At 47.6% G+C, this 16920-nt stretch overlaps 2 protein-coding genes across 4 annotated transcripts in view; one reads left to right on the top strand and one right to left on the bottom strand.

The window, feature by feature from the left end:
* The window catches only part of col4a2 (collagen, type IV, alpha 2), a 47026-nt gene extending 41729 nt beyond the window's left edge, over positions 1-5297 (bottom strand). For 2 of the 3 annotated variants that reach the window (XM_047046419.1, XM_047046421.1), the window contains exons 1-3: positions 5109-5297; positions 4730-4852; positions 4577-4628 (exon numbers count right to left, since the gene is read on the bottom strand). In XM_047046419.1, coding sequence (XP_046902375.1) covers positions 4577-4628; positions 4730-4779 — 102 coding nt within the window. In that variant the 5' untranslated portion in view covers positions 4780-4852; positions 5109-5297. The remainder of the gene's footprint in view (positions 1-4576; positions 4629-4729; positions 4853-5108) is intronic. The other variant, XM_047046420.1, reaches the window with a different exon arrangement.
* A 99-nt stretch (positions 5298-5396) lies between these two features.
* Positions 5397-16920, top strand: part of col4a1 (collagen, type IV, alpha 1) — a 31715-nt gene continuing 20191 nt past the window's right edge. Inside the window, exon 1 of the mRNA XM_047046422.1 lies at positions 5397-5645. Within this exon, the coding sequence (XP_046902378.1) occupies positions 5574-5645 (72 nt within the window). The 5' untranslated portion in view covers positions 5397-5573. The remainder of the gene's footprint in view (positions 5646-16920) is intronic.

The following is a 16920-nucleotide window of genomic DNA, read 5'->3' as shown; positions in this document are numbered from 1 at the left end:
AAACACCGTGGCTACCTGGGAACGAAGGCGCTGCCTCAGCCAAGTCAGCACCATGGACAGCCGCACAGACGGGCGCAGCGGCGTGTCATAGACAGCGTCTTGGTTCCCTTCCTGCGTCCCACTCAGCAGGGCAGTGACACGGCAAGGGCACCGGACACCGGCTAAGAAATTCCCATTTGTGAATGAACCTAGCTCTGCTTATTGTTGTGGACCACTGCCGACCACAGCAGAGAGGAAGTTAAACTCACTGCAACGGCAGACGAACACATGAGAAAACATACAAGCACACACACACACCTGCAGACAAGCATCACTTTGAAAGGGGAGAAAAATAAGGTTAGCTAATCAACAAACTGTATCACCCAGTTACTAAATACTCCCATTAGAAGTTAGCCCTCCCTTTCAAACTCTCTCTCTCTCTCTCTCTCTCTCTCTCTCTCTCTCTCTCTCTCTCTCTCTCTCTCTCTCTCTCTCTCTCTCACTCCTTCATTCTCCCTCTATGAGCCTTACTCCTTCCTTCCCCCATAAAACAGTAATAATAAATGAAGGGGAAGGAGGGAGGTCCTGTCATTGAAGTGGCCGCGACATTTTTCTGTTTCTTGTAAGGTTTAATGGACTTCTAGAAAATGCCAACACAATTCCTCAAACTCTCCTTGGTCTATCCTTCCTATTGGCTCATGTACAGTGTGTGTGTGCCAGCCTGTCTGTATACATTTGCACTAATAACCAGAATGTATTCCAGTCCTCCCTAGCCATGTGACTGCATGTCTTTGAGGTTCAATTTACCAGCAAGGAAAAGCCTGTGGATAACTCACAGTCCTCTTTCGTGTTCCTCTCTTCAGACTGATACTCAGGTAAACCTAAACTGAGGACACGTAAATCACAGTCCCTTCCTTAGTGTCTGTTTAACTTCCCTTCGTACATGACTCACATCCGGCGCAGATATTCAGACGCAAACGTCCACTTTGGAGAGTATTATGCGAGGGAAACAATGCTAACAAAACACACACGATCAGAAACACACACTCCATCTGAGAGCTGAGACATAGCATCCGCCTTGGCCACATGCCTCTATTGGAATCTTGGAGCCCTTTGAGACCTAGTGAATGTGTGTATGTGTGTGTATGTGTGTGTATGTCAGAGGGGGGTCCTAAGATCCATGAACACTGTGCCCATAGAGGTCAGGGGGTTTGGGAGAGTCAATAAGAGGGGACCTCATTTATGATTGCACACATGCACATACACGCACACAAACACATCCTGCCATGCTTCCTAAGGGGCAGCACAATGGACCCTTCCCCTGATTGTCACGCACAAACACTCTTTATAACAGAGTAGATTATCTTGGCAAGGAATGTGCTCCACTTATCGCCAGCAGACATCGTCACCTCGCCCCGGACACAAACTCTCCTCGTTCACAGAAAGGGCCTTGATGAGGTCACTCACGTGCTGCCAAACTCCCTGTAGGTGACCCAGTGCTCATGCACGCACGCACGCACACACATGTTCATATTTCTAGCTATAAACGCTATAACAGTATTATACCGCTACTGACAGGCAGAATTTGTTGTCATGTCCAAACTACAAAGGGATTCAGTACTAGGGCAGTTGTGTCTGACCGGGCCTCGGGTTGAATCTGCATCCAGATATCAAACAGACTTCCCTTCCCTCAGTCCCCACTAGATCACAAACTGGCCCACAAACATCACACATCCGCAAGCAGCGCTATCTCCTCAGCCCACCCAGCTCAAATACACATCTTGAAATATATTCTAGACCCGGGGAATCTGATTAGACTTGGCTGCTGCACCAAACATCCTGTTAATATTAAAGCTTCACAACCTTTCCTTCCTTCTTCTTCCCTGCCGCTCAGACGGATAACCCCTGTGAGTATGTGTGTGTGTGTGTGTGTGTGCGTGTGTGTGCGCATGTCTGCATGCATGTACTGTATGTGTCTGTTCAAATAATAACCCCAGGAGGTTACATTTTCCCCCTCATTTGCATGGCATCTCCATGGAGACCATGAACAGGAAATTATAACAAAATATGATCCCCCTATTGCATTGTGGTCTATGTCCCTGAGGCCCTGTCCTGTGGTTTGGGAGGGGTCAGGTCACTGCGCCTGACTGAAAGGGACTACCCGGGTGACTTTGTCTGTCTTTAAGACCCCTGGATAACTTAATTAGAGACAGAGAACAACATTCCTTGTCCTACATGTAGCCTGGTCTATGTTTGGCCACTGAGGAACATAAAATAAAGAAAATAAAGAATAAAATCAAACTGCCAAACATCTTAACAAGGACTCAGTGGGATGCAGGGGATTTCCAGAGTTGAGCCATGGTGTGTGGACAGATGAATGTGTGGGAACGAGTTTTATAGTCCGAAAAAGCGGGTTCCAGTGATCTGATGAGGAGTTGATAGAGGAATGGTCCAGCCTCCGTGGTAAATGGTTTGAAATTAAATGTGGCCGGTGGATTAAACTGTGTGAGGTCTGGGTCTGAATGTTGCTTGTGAGCAGCTGTGGAGGTTAGTGGCTGCTGACTGGGTGAGGAGGAGGTGAATTCAATGGAAGGACACTGACTGCTGAATGAACAAACCGACCGCCCGAAAACCGGCCGCTTCACATTGCCAGGCAAAACCATTTATGTTGCAGATGAGAGACTCAACCCGAGATCCATCCATTTCATCAGACCCTTCCATATATGTGTGACGTTTATCATTCATCTAAAAGACGATGGGAACCCCTTAGGTCTAGTTACACAAGTGTAAGAGAGTGATTGTCAGAGTTAATGTAGATCCTTATAGACACAGCAGGTAGGCCAGTGGGTTGCTCATCTGTATGATGAGCCTGTGTTTCAGGATCTGGGCTGCGCTGCAGCACAATGCACAGAGAGACCGCGAGCCTTGCCACACGCTTTTCATCAGGCCACGGCTAAATCTGATAAGAGCTGCGTACAACGAGGCCTCTTCTTCTGCGCCGGAAAATCACTTTAAGTCCCCGAAGCCCGAGTATGATATTAAATATCTTATTATAGAGCCTCAGGACCTCCTGACAGTGAGTACACACATTCCTGAACTGGGCCAAAACAGAAACACACACACACACAAACATATTCACACACACACACACAAAAGTAAGTAAGGTAATGCAGGGACCAGAACAAGCGTGTGGGAACTAGGAGGGAAGTTGAACGGTAAAATGCTCCATGTATGACGAGCGTGTCCAGAGAGACAAGGCTTAAGACAGTCTCAAAACAAAACATGCTGTTATTCACTCACTATAAACTCTGTCTCATGGTATAAGCTTTCTGACTAACTGAACAGGCTCTTCCTATATCCTAACAAAACACTTTAAAGGTTTGATGACATCTTACAACTCTGGGTTGAAGGCCAAAACAAAGACAAAAAAGAAAGAAAGAGAGAGAGAGAGAGCCGGAGGAGGGCGAATAAAGGAGTAAATGATACAGTATGCGTCAGCCAACTGTGTGTAACACATTTCCTTGTGCTCATGAGAACCTAAAGCAGACTGACATCACTGCTGCAGATTGGAAAACACCGTTCAACTCTGGCCTAGCTGGGCTGCTTCACCTTCTGACAGCTGACACAGTGTGGTCTGACCCAGTAGGAGATAGCAGTGAATCTACAGGACAAACAACGAGACCCCAAAAGGAGGGATACAGTTTCTGTCTCACTGTTCTTCTTTATTATAGTATCTCTCTTTCTTTCACCCTTTTACACACACACAGACACACACCAGAAGTGTAGTCACAACCCCCCCCCCCCCCCACACACACACACACACACACACCCACACACACACCGATTTCTAACTGCTTACAATTAAAAAATAAGGAATTGCTGAGTTGTTTTTATTTGGTCCCCTAAGATGGGACCCCCCCAAATATAAAAATCTGGCTATGCTACTGACACACACAACACTCCAGGAACTACTAGTTAACAGGTAATGACAAACACACTTTTCACATTAAGCAGATTAGGAGCAGGGATGAGGGTGGTTCTATCAGCTGCTGATAGCCATGACAAATCAATGAGGGAGTTATGACATTTAACACAGGGGTCAGGTTACCTCACCCTATTCCAGGGGTCATTACCCCTCCCTTCGACCCGCCCATGTCAGAGGTCAAAACTAGTGCATAGTATATCTGAATCTAAATCTGAATTTCAGAGTAAGGAGAATGAAAGAGTTTCTGCTCTAATATGTTGTAAACAGATAACCACTCAAGACTGTTCTTTGAGTTGCCATGTTCTAACACATTTGGATGAGAGGCTATCCAGATAATCCTATTGCATTCTTGCATGTGTAAGCATATGACAACCGACCACTCCATCAAGGGTTAATACTTCCCCCTGAGAAATTGTTCCTGTTCGAGCCCACCCTTTACTCAGATCTTTTCAAATGCAAATCACATTACAGCTGTCTGGTCAGGTTATATATGTCCTCATTTACATTCACTACAGTATCAAAAGTTTAAATTGACAACAAGTCATAACAAATAAATATATAAAGTTATGCAAAATCATTTTCATACAAAAGAGGAGAGGAATGGGAACTTACTGCGTCTACTCTTGGTGCAAGGATGACCACTGCGAGGCATAAGAGTAGAAACCTGGAAGAGAAAATGTTATTAATATCACTTAGACGTTGCACACATCTATTTTAGGTCAATCTTGCAGTTGTTTAACGTGACTTTCTCTGAGACTGGCTTACCTTATGTTCCTATGGGTTTTGTCGTGCCGTGGCCGCATCGCCTCACTCATCCGAACCTCAAACTTCTTTCCTACTCAGTTGTCAGAACAAACAGAACTAGATCATGTCTGTTAAACACTAAACCTGTGACAGCAACAAACACAATCAAACGACATAATCAGCGTTGTTCAATTGAAGTGCATCTGTCTCGGATTTGATAAATTCGATTGCAATGAAATGAAAATGCCAGAAGTGATTACTGATGTGACTTCGACTCTTGCATTGCCACGCTCCAACACACATTCCGCATTCCACATATAGGCCGATTAATAGAATTGCCACTAAAACAGCAATAAATAATGTTTCGCATATGTCTGACTTAAGAATTGAAAAGTCTTACCCTTCGTCTTGTGCGCTCTGTCCAGCTATATGTGACCGTGATCATGGAGCGTTAATCGGGGACCGAAACGCCCCTGTGCTTGAGTTTACACGTGTCCCGGTCGTTTCAACAAAATCGAACTTTTCAAATATTGTCACAAAATCACCAAAAGCCAGTGAGCAGTTTCACCCCTGACGATGAAAACTGAAGTGATGTTTAGTAATAAAGGGGTTGTATTCGTTTGCATTGACAAGGGTGGTCGTACCAGGGGGTGGGGTGGACAAGAAACAAGACCAAGTTACATTGATCAGAAGCTCACAACGTCGCGGGCAAAGATGCAGCCCAACGGGATGCACATGCTCTGCTAATGAAATTGAACTTTACTTAAAAGAAACATAGGAAGAGGCTATCGACAGGTGGTTGTTGTGGGGCATTTGCACAGTTGTAGACTACATACCCCCATACTTTTCACTGCGCGCCGTCGCAATGATGCTGCCCTGTGGAACTTTGTTTCTACTTGCGGCTCTCTACTCTAACTTCGACCTTTCTGAGGCTAAGGTAAGTGCAAACTTTGGACAAGCTTGACCCTAAACAGCTTTCAATTGCGGTGTTTTCCGTTTCATATAATTTAGAATGGGAAAACAGGTCTTGTCTCGAGCGTGTGCACCTGGAGAGCGCACCCTCACGCATCACTATTTGCAACAGAGCTGTGTACATAGGATTGGGTTGATGATTTTTGTCATGATTTGAAGTTTTTGTGATGTGAATTACTGTCCAAGTTGACATTTGACTGAGATTGATAATTAATAGAAGTTTGAGGCAATAGCATGTCATAATCTGCGAAGCACTGAGCCCATGGAATCACCCGACCCAGATCAAAAGTGACGTTGATTCATTTAAACTAAAGACATGTTATAATACATCATTTCCCAGCATGTCCCATACTATGTTCACAGTTGTTATATTGTTATATTCCAGAGGTGGTATTGGAGCTCGTGTTGTGTGGTACACTGTGCTTTGAGTCTGACGACGTACTGTAAGACATAGGACCATCCTTCTCGGGAGGGAGGGAGGGAGGGCGAGAGAGGGTGGGGCAGGGTGAATAAGATATGTGTGTGTGTGTGTGCGTGTTAGTGTGTATGAAATATTTCTCTTTCTCACAGATGTATATATATATATATTTTTCTTTCAATGGTTCATACATGTCACCTTTCTAATATAATTATCTCAAGTGTGTCCTGACCAAAATGTATATCCCTGGCTGTACTCTCTTCTCCTTTCCTTTCCTTACCTTTTGTGTGTGTGTGTGTGGCAGGCAGCAGGGTAGTGGTTCATGGGTGTCCTTTTACCGTAGAAATGATTTATGTCTGAAATAGTGGGACTGCCCAGAGGTGTCCGTTAACAAAACGACCAACGCTGTGGAAGGTTGTCTCCAGTTACCTCCTCTTTGGAACTCTCAGGACTGTGGAATGAGTTAAAATAACTGGCGGAAGGGAAACCACTCAAACAGTTGTGCTTTCAATCATCACTGTTTAGGTGATGTCTCTTAACAGTTGGAATCAAAAATGGTGTGTGACTCACACGCTATAGATGGGTTTTTGCACCATCGGGAAATCTTTCACTCGCTCTTTCTCTTTCTCAATCTTTCGTTCTCTCTATTCCCCCGCTGTTTCAGTTTCTTAGCAACATTTCCTTTGGTTGTGATGTCACATCCCTCCTGGGGCAGAATACTAGCTCTGACATAGGTCGATGGAAGATGGAAAGGGCAGACAGGAGGAGGAAGGTGAGGAAGGACGGGTTGAAAATGGAAAAGAAATCGACTCTCCTTGTGAGAATATCGAGGAAGAGCAGTGAGCCATTTGGAGGGGCAGCCATTTCTGCTTGTTTGGAGCCAAGACAATACATCTGGATTGACAACCCCTCATAGGGAGCGAGGGAGAGAGAAAGGGGTGGGAGGATAGGTGAGGGGGGGTGAGCGAACGTTTGGCAGGACTTCTTGTGCCTCTGGTTGGATGACACGGTAGGAGAACAAGAGTGGGCGGAAGAGAGCAAGGACACATTGTAGCCCCTCAGGATCTGCTGTTCAGATCGGCGTGTTTCCCGACCCCCCCCCCCCCCTTTGGGAGCAGTGGTTGGTTCCGCAACAGGATGTTTGGGAACCTCAAAGATGTGTGGGGAAAACAGTGCACGCATAAACCGCCTGGAGAACTCTCAAAGTTAAGGAATGTCATCATGGCGTTCCTCTTTGATATCCCTAGGACATCTGAGGTCCCATCTCCTGATCAGATCTCTAACACAGAGTATGGTGATGGGGCAGGTCAACGTGTAGAGCCTAGGACAACGTGCTCACAGACACCTAAGGTTGCCAATGCTACTTCTGTCCGCTGGTCCCCATAACATCCCTGTCAGGTCATTAAGACCACCGGGAGATAGGGTACTTGGCTTAATTGTTCTGGAAGCATGTAAGACTTCCTTTCAGAGATTGGGTTGCCATACTCTGTGAGGAACTATGCAGAGCTGCGCTGTGTGGGAAGAAACAGGAGCAGTTTGAACGGCCATGACATATTTCACTGATCTGCTCTCTGGTGAGCCTCAGACCATGGTAATCCTCTCCGTACTGAGCAGGGACAGACCACACACACATAGAAACACACACACACATAGAAACAAGTTCACACACACACACACACACACACACACACACACACACACACACACACACACACACACACACACACACATTCACACAAAGCGGGCATACCTGCCACACACTCTCTGAATGAGATTGGTTTTGAGTGTTGGGCCCGTCAGTTTGGGCCCACCCAGGAATGGAAAACAGTTTTCCCAAATGGTGGCATTTACAACCAGAGTCAAATGTCTGGGAGGTTGTGCTTTCCCAGGGTGCATCTCTCGTTTGGTGGCCTGTCAAGGTGTCGGGCTCAGCTGTCGTGCCAGAAGGGGGCTCAGAAAGACCAGCCCTAAACAGACTTCCGGTGAACCCTCTGCACTGCTAATCAACCACGGCTGGGAATCATGTGAATGTGAGGTTGTAAATATCTGGGCAATAACTGGGGATGGAAGATCTCTCTCGGGCTCTCTTTCTCCCCCCGCTGTTCTGTAGATTGACATTGATGGTGTTAATGATATGTGTGTCTGACACCGCTGGAGACAACCTCCTGCTGGGAGGGGCGGTCAGAGGGCAGGGACGGAGGGACGGGAGGAAGGGAGGGAGGACAGCAAGGGTGGGCGAGAGGGTACAGGAGAGGGGTCGAACGAGTCTTGGAATCATCTGTGTTGTAGCGTTAGGAATGCATGACAGAGCCAGACAGAGATACACTGTAGACGAGTCGTCAGATTCCCACCACACAGAAACACTCCATCCCCCACTCCACAAGTTCTCCACCCCTAGTTGGGCTTGTATAAAAAACCATGAATCACACTCAATTATTTATTTCATTCCCCTCTAACACTGGAGCCTTCTATCTTTCATTCCAACGACTGTATCTTGAATTCTAGCGATCTTTTCTTCTGTTTATGCATCCCTCTGTGAGTACTTACCCAAGCCTGTAAAGCCTCTTAATCCTACTCGGGCCTAGAGCTTCAAGATGTCACGTTGGTGACCAGGACAGGCTATTAGCCCACTGCTTAGAGTTTGTGTAAGTGGGTGTGTGTCTATGCAAGTGTGTCAGTGTTTGTGTGTTCTTTCCAGACAGAGAGTCAGATGTTTGAAGGCCAGCTAGAAGGCTAACATTGTCCCCATCTCTAAAAGAATCCAAGCTATCCCCATGGCAACAATTAAATACTGACAGAGGTCATTAGCCGTTTTCTATTTTTGTTAAAAAGCTCCCTCTGTACTGTCTACTGGTCTGTGTTTCGTCCAGCCAGGGTGAGACAAACAGTCGTTCTAGTTTTCCCTCTGAGGAAGAAAGAAAGAAAGCCACAGAGCTTTGAGTCATGACCGATCGGACTATAAATATCTACCTTCCAAATCAAATCAGATCAATCAGGCCTGGGCTCAATGGTCCTGGTGTCTGTGCAGGACGGGCTGTTCTGCTGCTGTGTAGTGCTGATGTCAGTCTGTCTGTCTGCCTGTCTGTCTGTTTCTGTCCGTCTGTTTGTTAGTTTGGCTGTCTGTCTGTCTTGCTGCAACAACAAGCTATCTAGCCCACATCTGCTGTCCTGGAACAAACTCTCATTGGAGTTATCCAGCCAGAGTCTGGGGCGGTGCTGAGTGGGTTAGCTGCATGATGAGAGTTTGTGTTTTTGTTTACCTTTTTGGAGTTGTTGTTGCTTCAGCTTGCTCATAGAATGTCGTAAATGCAAACACACAAATGAACACGCACACACACGGACGAACACACACACGCACACACGGGGCACACGCACATACACATGTACTAAGGGGTCAGAGTGCGAGCTCAGGGACGGTGAGCTCACGGGGTGGGGCCTGGCGGCTGCAGTTCAGGTTCAGTTTGGGGGGGACCCCTGACTTCCTTCTCCACATCTCCCCAGATACACATATTTCCTGTCCTCAAGAGAACAGGCCCCTTGACCTCCTCTGCTGCCCCCCCCCCACCACCCCCTCCACCCCCCTCCACCCCCACAAGCACAGATGAACATCTCCTTTGTGCGTAAACTCCTGGAGAAACTTTGAACCAACATGACAAGATAAAGCAGGAGAGGAAGAGGAGGAGAAGGAACAGGAAGAGACTAACTGTTAACAGTTTACTGTTCAGTGTACCGGCTGTATGGAAGCACCAAAAACTGGAGGAGTCATGGACTTAGCAGATCCTATCTCTCTCTCTCTCTCTCTCTCCCTCTCTCCCTCTCTCTCTCTCTCTCTCTCTCTCTCTCTCCTCTCTCTCTCTCTCTCTCTCTCTCTCTCTCTCTCTCCCCTCTCTCTCTCTCTCTCTCTCTCTCTCTCTCTCTCTCTCTCTCTCTCCTCTCTCCTCTCTCTCTCTCTCTCTCCCCTCTCCCTTTCTCTCTCCTCTCTCTCTCTCTCTCCTCTCTCTCTCTCTCTCTCTCTCTCTCTCTCTCTCTCTCTCTCTCTCTCTCTCTCCCACTCACCCCCTCTCTCTCTCCCCTCTCTCTCACTTGGTCTCCCTCTCTTTCTCTCTCACTCAAACCCGAATCTGCCGTCTCCCTCTCGGCCCTTCTCCACGTCATGTGAGCTGTAATTCTCATGACATGAAAGTGGTTCTCGTGTCCATGGCTACATGTTGAGACTTCCTGTGGAAGTGAACAGATGAAGGATTCATCTCAGCGTGGACTTTCCCTAAGCTCACCTCCGTAACTTTTACCCGGTAGTCTGATGGGACAAGGAAAAATTCCACTCATCTCAGTCCAATGTTATTTTATCTTGGATTTCTATGATATTGTGTGGTTTTATCTGATAGACACAAACACAAAGTTGCCTAGTATGCTCATGTGACAAACACAGTCATTGTATGTCTGCCCGTGGTTCCCAGGGGAAACATATCGAGCCTTGTCCTGCTGATTTGTGCATTGTCAGGTCTTGTCAGGGCAGGGCAGGTCTGGGTAGGAGGCCTGATCCCAGATCAGCTCTATAGTTCTGGTCCTCCATCTCTGTTATCTGCAGCAGTTAGCACAAGCCACAAATCAGCAGCACCAGCTGCTTAGTCTGACCGTCAAACAAAGAGACTGAATCCTCTTTGGTGGGTGGCCGGCTATTCATCTGAATTAGCGTCAAGGTATGCGGGTACATATTGAGAACAAATGGTGCAGGGGGGAGTGCTCTCTGCCTGGTCATTGGCGACTGGGAACATAAACATGGGTGTTGGTGGTGACATCACTTCCGACCTAGTCCTTCCTGTTTGGGGAGATAATGTAGGAGACTTCCTTTCTGTCAGAAACACAAACACCCACTCCACCATGTCAACAGAGAAGAACAGGGAGAGAGAGAGAGATAGAGAGAGATAGAGAGAGAGGGAGAGAGAGAGAATGTTGCAGACTTGTTTAAAAATACACTGTGAGTGGTGAAATGTAAAAGGGAGAGAGGGCAAAAGTAGCAATGATTGGTGTGGGTTGAGGGGAGTGTGGGGGGTCAGTCTCCCCAAGTGCTGACCCAGATTCCAGAGCTCCCAGCGAGAGCTGGGCCCAGCCTCTTGTCTTTTTTCAGCTTTAAAGGAAAGGAAAAGAACTTCCCACTTAAAGAAAGACAGGTTTCCTCTTTCTTAAAGCCAATATCCTGCTGTAGAGCATTCAGAGAGAGAGAGAGAGATAGAAAGAGAGGGAGAGAGAGAGAGAGAGAGAGGGGATGAGAAAGATACTGTAAGTATACTCTAGTATACTCTATAAAAAGTGAAGTAACATGTGACTAAGTGATAACTGAATTACTGTATGTTGCACTACACCCTTGTCTCCAATACGTGCTCCCTCTGCTCTTCACTGACAACTGTTTCTGAGCACACAGGGAGGAGACACATTTGTAAGAGTGATTTGTTTGCGTGTGTGGATGTGTGAGTATATGTGTGTGCGGTGTGTTGTGTTGTGTTCCTGTGGGATTGTTGAGGAATGCTCTTTTTTACTGAGTGGAACAATAACCGTCCAGAGAGGCAGTGATGTGTGGGCATGCAGACAGAGGTCTGGAGAACATTCTAGAACCTCCTCGACACACTCTCGCTCTCAACGTTACGGCTTGGAGAGACCAAGTACTAGCTGCCTCTACCTCAGTGTTCTCTGGCTTTATTGAGGGCTAGACTCGGTACAAATCGGTAATTTGGTTGTTGTTTGTGTGTGTTATAGCGCCTTCCAAAGAACAAGGATAAAATTGTCTATTCATTTGCTAACAGCGTAACCTCTCACCTTGGAGTGCTTTGGACATTCTTGGGAAACACACAAACACAATAAACACCACACACACAAACTGCCTGTTTATCAAGATGACCCCGATGCTTTCGAAAACATCGACTCTCCGTCTCCTCTACGGACATGCCCAAAGGTCAGAGGTCAGACGCTGGTCATATAAATGACCTGCTGATGTCAGACAACACGCCTATGACATGTCATGTGACCTCTCGCTCACGCTCTCCCCCCATTGCTGTGTTGAGTGAAGGTGTGTTACCGAGCTGTATTATGTACCAGCTAAACTTCTTATGGCATCTGGCTAACACATGAGAATCAGTCAACACTAAAGTTCTACTCATACACACACACGCACACGCACACACCCCCCCCCCACACACACACTCAATCACACACTCAAACACATGGCTATGTTTAAATGACATTAAACAGGCCAGAAGGCCTGAGAATTTCACTAAAACAATTTTCCCATTTTGTCTACAGGGACCAGAGGGTTATTTAGCATGTGAGAATTCCTCTATGGCCACAGAGCTGCTTGCAGCACTAGACTGCTCCTGGTGTGTACCACAGCAAACACCGAGGACATGCCTGTCAAAACTGGTCTCCTTGGAAACAGGCATGTTAATATGTATGTTGTAAAGTCCTACTATGGAACTCTTTGGTTTTACTGTGTGTGTGTTTGTGTGGGTGTGTGTGGTATTTTCGCCGTGTCACAGTGTTTCCCCTGGTCTCCCTGCTGTTCCTCATGTTCATTATGAAGGTCTTACAGATGTTGTGGTCACACACATCAGTGGAGTGGCGACTGACTTAAGTCTTTATTTAACTTGCTGTGTGGGTACTCGTGTGTGTGTGTGTGTGGAGGGGAGGGGGGGTATGGTCCTCATGTCTTCACTGAAGCTGGCACATTGCAGAGTGTTTATGTGTGTAAGGGTGTTTGTATGATTGCATGTGTGTGTGTGTGTGTGTGTGTGTGTATTTTCATCTGTGTGTCTGTGTGATGCAGATGCATCTGGTCCGGTTCAAAGAACAATAAATGATGGCTGCAGTCAGTGCAGATGACTGCCTGCAGCTACATGTTCACATGTCCTACTGGCAGACAGGCAGACACAGACAGTTAGGCAGGCAGGGCAGGCAGGCTGACAGAGACAGACAGGCAGGCAGATGACGCTCAGACAGGACACTTAACTGAAAGAAGCACTTGTTTATTCCCTGTTTATTCCCTGCCCTGGTGTATACACCACTGGCATTGTGTGTGGATGGGTGACTGTGTATTTCTGTTCTATGATCTAGATCTAGAGGAAACAAGAGGAATCAAGAGCTCCTAGAAAGAGAGAGAGAGAGAGGTCTTCTTTTGTCTTGTTTATTATCATTAGCTGATATGTATCTCAACTGCACGCACTCACTGTTGAATGAATGATTAATATTAGGAACTTAGGGGTGCCATGTATGGTATGGTACAGTTCAACATTTCTCTCTGCCTACCTACTTCTCTCCCTCTCTCTTTCTCTCTTCGTCCTTTCGGCCAGATCCAGAGAAGGTTAGGAATGCCAGCACATACTTCAGCTCAGCTACTTATCTAACTGGGAGGCGAGGAAAAGAGAGGAGGAGGCAGAGGGCGGGTGAGGAGGAGAGCTTGACACTTATATCCATCATCTCTAGATGTTGTTGTCAACATGGTTGCATTCTGGCTGCTGCTCAGTGACCACTTATCCTACGGACCACACAGCAACCACAACACAGAGAACATGAAAATAAGTACCCCAAACCACAGGATGCGTGTGTGTGGGTGTGGTTGGGGGTGTTTTATGATGGGATTGATTGGTATAGAGCCTGTGCAACTGGGTCTGTAAAACACACAGTACCAACAACACACAGCGCTCTGGCTCTTAAAGACCTCAGTGGCCATACCTGTTATACACACGAGCCTCATGAGTCTGGGAGCAGTCAGGTCTTTACGACATGATGTTTGAAGGGTAAGAAATACCCGATTGTCCCCATATGGAAGTCCTGATGTGCGGTTTAGCACCATGAGTACACATTCATGAGCCAGCTGGCCTGCGGGCTATAGTGTTGAAGACCTGCTTGCCAGTTAGAGTTGAAGCCAGCTATAACCAGCTAGCATTGAAGCCTGTTAGCCTGCAAACATGGCCAGCCTTTTAGGCACCTTTCTCCCCTAAGCCATAGACCATGTCAATTATTCTGTGCTAATCTGATGAAAAGATGCTGTCTGGACATGTGCTCTGTGGGGTGGCTTTAGGGTGTGTCCGGTCTTCAGGGCGTCCTTCTGTGGAGCTCTAACGGTGAGGAGGAGGCAGAACCAGTCCTCATCAGGAGTTCTTTGGAACATTAAGATTGCCAATCCTTCTGGAAACTGCACGTCCTCGACACAGTGGAAGGAGTAAACACACCGAGGAGTTGTGCAACACCGTGAGCAGACGACTGAGTGTGGTCTCTGCTGGCTGCAGTGGACGGGCCAGCAGCCTATTGGCTGCCGGTTCCAGTACACCCTGACAACGACCCGGCCGGTCTACGTTTGGCTCTGCGGTGAAGACATGCGATGAAGACATGTATGTGGTTGTATGTTGAGAGTTATGAGGCTTATCTTATCACGGTTCCCCCCTCAGTGATATCCCTATCGGAGGGAAGGAAGTCCACTGCTCCCCCTCTGTCGTCCCTCGCCCTCCCCTCATCCTCCTTCAGAATTGAAAGGGTAGAGAGAGGACAGACGTGTTGTGAGGCTGACCCCATACAGGTCTGCTCTCTCTCAGGTATGTGTACTGTAAGGTACCAGGTACCTGCCTGTTGGTACCAGGAGCTAAGAGGCTCGTATATGTTTGTGCGTGCGTGAGGGTGTGTTTGCTCAGAGAGAGAGCTGGAATGACAGACGTGTCCTCCCACCTGCCAGACCTGGGATGGGATGAGGTCATGCTGAGGGATTCTGGGATACACCAGGGCTCGTGGGATTAGGATACGTCAGAGGTGGGCGGTCATGGATGGAATGTCGAGGGGATGCTATGGAAACGTGAGAATGCGGTGGTTTTCCACAGAAGTGTTTCTGGTACTGGCAGTTAGTTGCTAGAACAGAACCCTAACCAGATGATTGCGAAATGTAAGAAAAGGCTGCTTGACAGACACGCTATCACACACACAGTCACGCACACATCCATGTCGCACAGTAGGCACAACAGGTACAATCAGGACAGCAAGAAGATGCCAGAAGGATCGCTTCATGTTTCTTTCTTCTTTCTCTGTCTCCGGAGTGAGAGACACACACACTCAGAGTGCCTGGGAGCCAGGTGTGTCCTTGGTGCAAACTACTACGGTCCTACTGTATCCGCAACTCACCCAGCGGTCAGAGGTCAGAGCTCAGGGTCTCTCGTTTGTGGTGACCTCTGTGGGTAGGGTCCTGGTATACTTCTGAGTAAGGTGGGAGGACAGCTTGGCAGTCACACTAATGATCTCTCTAGCCACTTAACCAATGAGTAATGGTGTCTAGGTAGGCCAGTACTTAAGCGGCTATGATTGGCTTGCCTAGGCATGCACACAAACATAATCCTCCCTGGTTCCTCCTTCTCTCGCTCTCCCTGGATTGTAGGGTTTATTTGAACATCAAGACCGTCGATATCCCTACTCTTCCAAACGCAAGTAGTGTGCAATAGCGTAACGCATAATCTTCTCCTCTCCTCTCTCTCCTTGTTTGTCCGCGAGCTTCCCACTCTTCCCTCCATCCCTCCCTCTCGGTTGTCATTATAAGATGCTATCTGATACTGTTCCCAAACAAACATTTAAGATGGAAGCCCAGGGGTCCAGTCCCGCTACAGCCTCAGAACAAACACAAGCTGACTGTACGTCCTCTAAATATTTACTCACACATGCGCATTGCTCTCCCATCTCCGTCCTCCTTACTGGACATGAGATTTTGTTTACTAGAACTGTGACTCACTGAAGATGGACTATACTCTCTCTGGGTCTGTGTGTGGGTCTGGTGCCTATCTGTGAGTGTGGGTTGCCGTCCCATTGTTGGGGTGGCGAGGAGGGGGAGGGGGGTAAGCGATGACTCATCTCTGTATCTGGATCCTCGCACACACACACACACACGCGCACACAGTTAAATATGCACACATCCACAGACACACGTACAAACGGCCGTGTAGACGGAAAAACCCCACAGACACACAGACAGGCAAATGCACACATCCCCAAATATGGTTTACATATCTACGACCGACACTCACAATAGCTCCCGCAGTCCTGTGGAAGAGAGAATCTGACATCCTTTCAACGTCCCCTTTTCTCCTCGCGTAGATACCACATCAGACACAGACCCTCTATGGCTGCTCTGCTCATTAGCACTCGCATCTTATTGTGTGTCTCCGTTTGGTCTGTGCATCGTCTTTGCATCTGGTGTTTGGGTTAAACAGAGATGTGTAACGGGCCGAACAGGAAGACAAAACAAACGCGCGCTATCCTTTCATCATCCTTCAGATTAGAGCGCTGTGGTTGGAGACCACCTGATAGACATCGATGAGTGGCAGAGTGTGGGAACAGCAAAGGAGATAACACGCACGCATGAGTGTACACACACACACACACACACACACACACACACATGAACATGAAACACAAACAGTAAACACACACACACACACACCCACACACTGGGTGATGCCCTTGTCAAGCGTGTCAAGTGGGTGTCGGGCAGCAGGGTCTTCATGCGTCCTCGTTATGCTCGGGGCCAGCTGGAATGTCTGATCAGTTGAAGTTGTGTCTACAGGGGCGAGGAGGGCGGAGGGAGGAACAGACAGAAGGAGAGAGGGGAAAGGGGGTGCAGGATAAATGCTGTGCTTTTACGGGTACTTGACGGGTGCTTAAGGCCAATCGTCTGTTTACCTCGATGGCAGGGCCGCGCCGATGATTACCGGGGCTACATCTAGTAGCATGCCACGCTCTCTCTAATTAACCTCCCTCTGTTCAGCCACCTCTCTATCCTTCTCTCTCGCTTTCTCTC

Source organism: Hypomesus transpacificus, chromosome 23 (genome assembly GCF_021917145.1).
Source record: "Hypomesus transpacificus isolate Combined female chromosome 23, fHypTra1, whole genome shotgun sequence".
NCBI classification, from domain to species: Eukaryota; Metazoa; Chordata; class Actinopteri; order Osmeriformes; family Osmeridae; genus Hypomesus; species Hypomesus transpacificus.
Note: the sequence above shows the minus strand (reverse complement) of the source record. Positions and strands in the feature narration are given on the sequence as shown.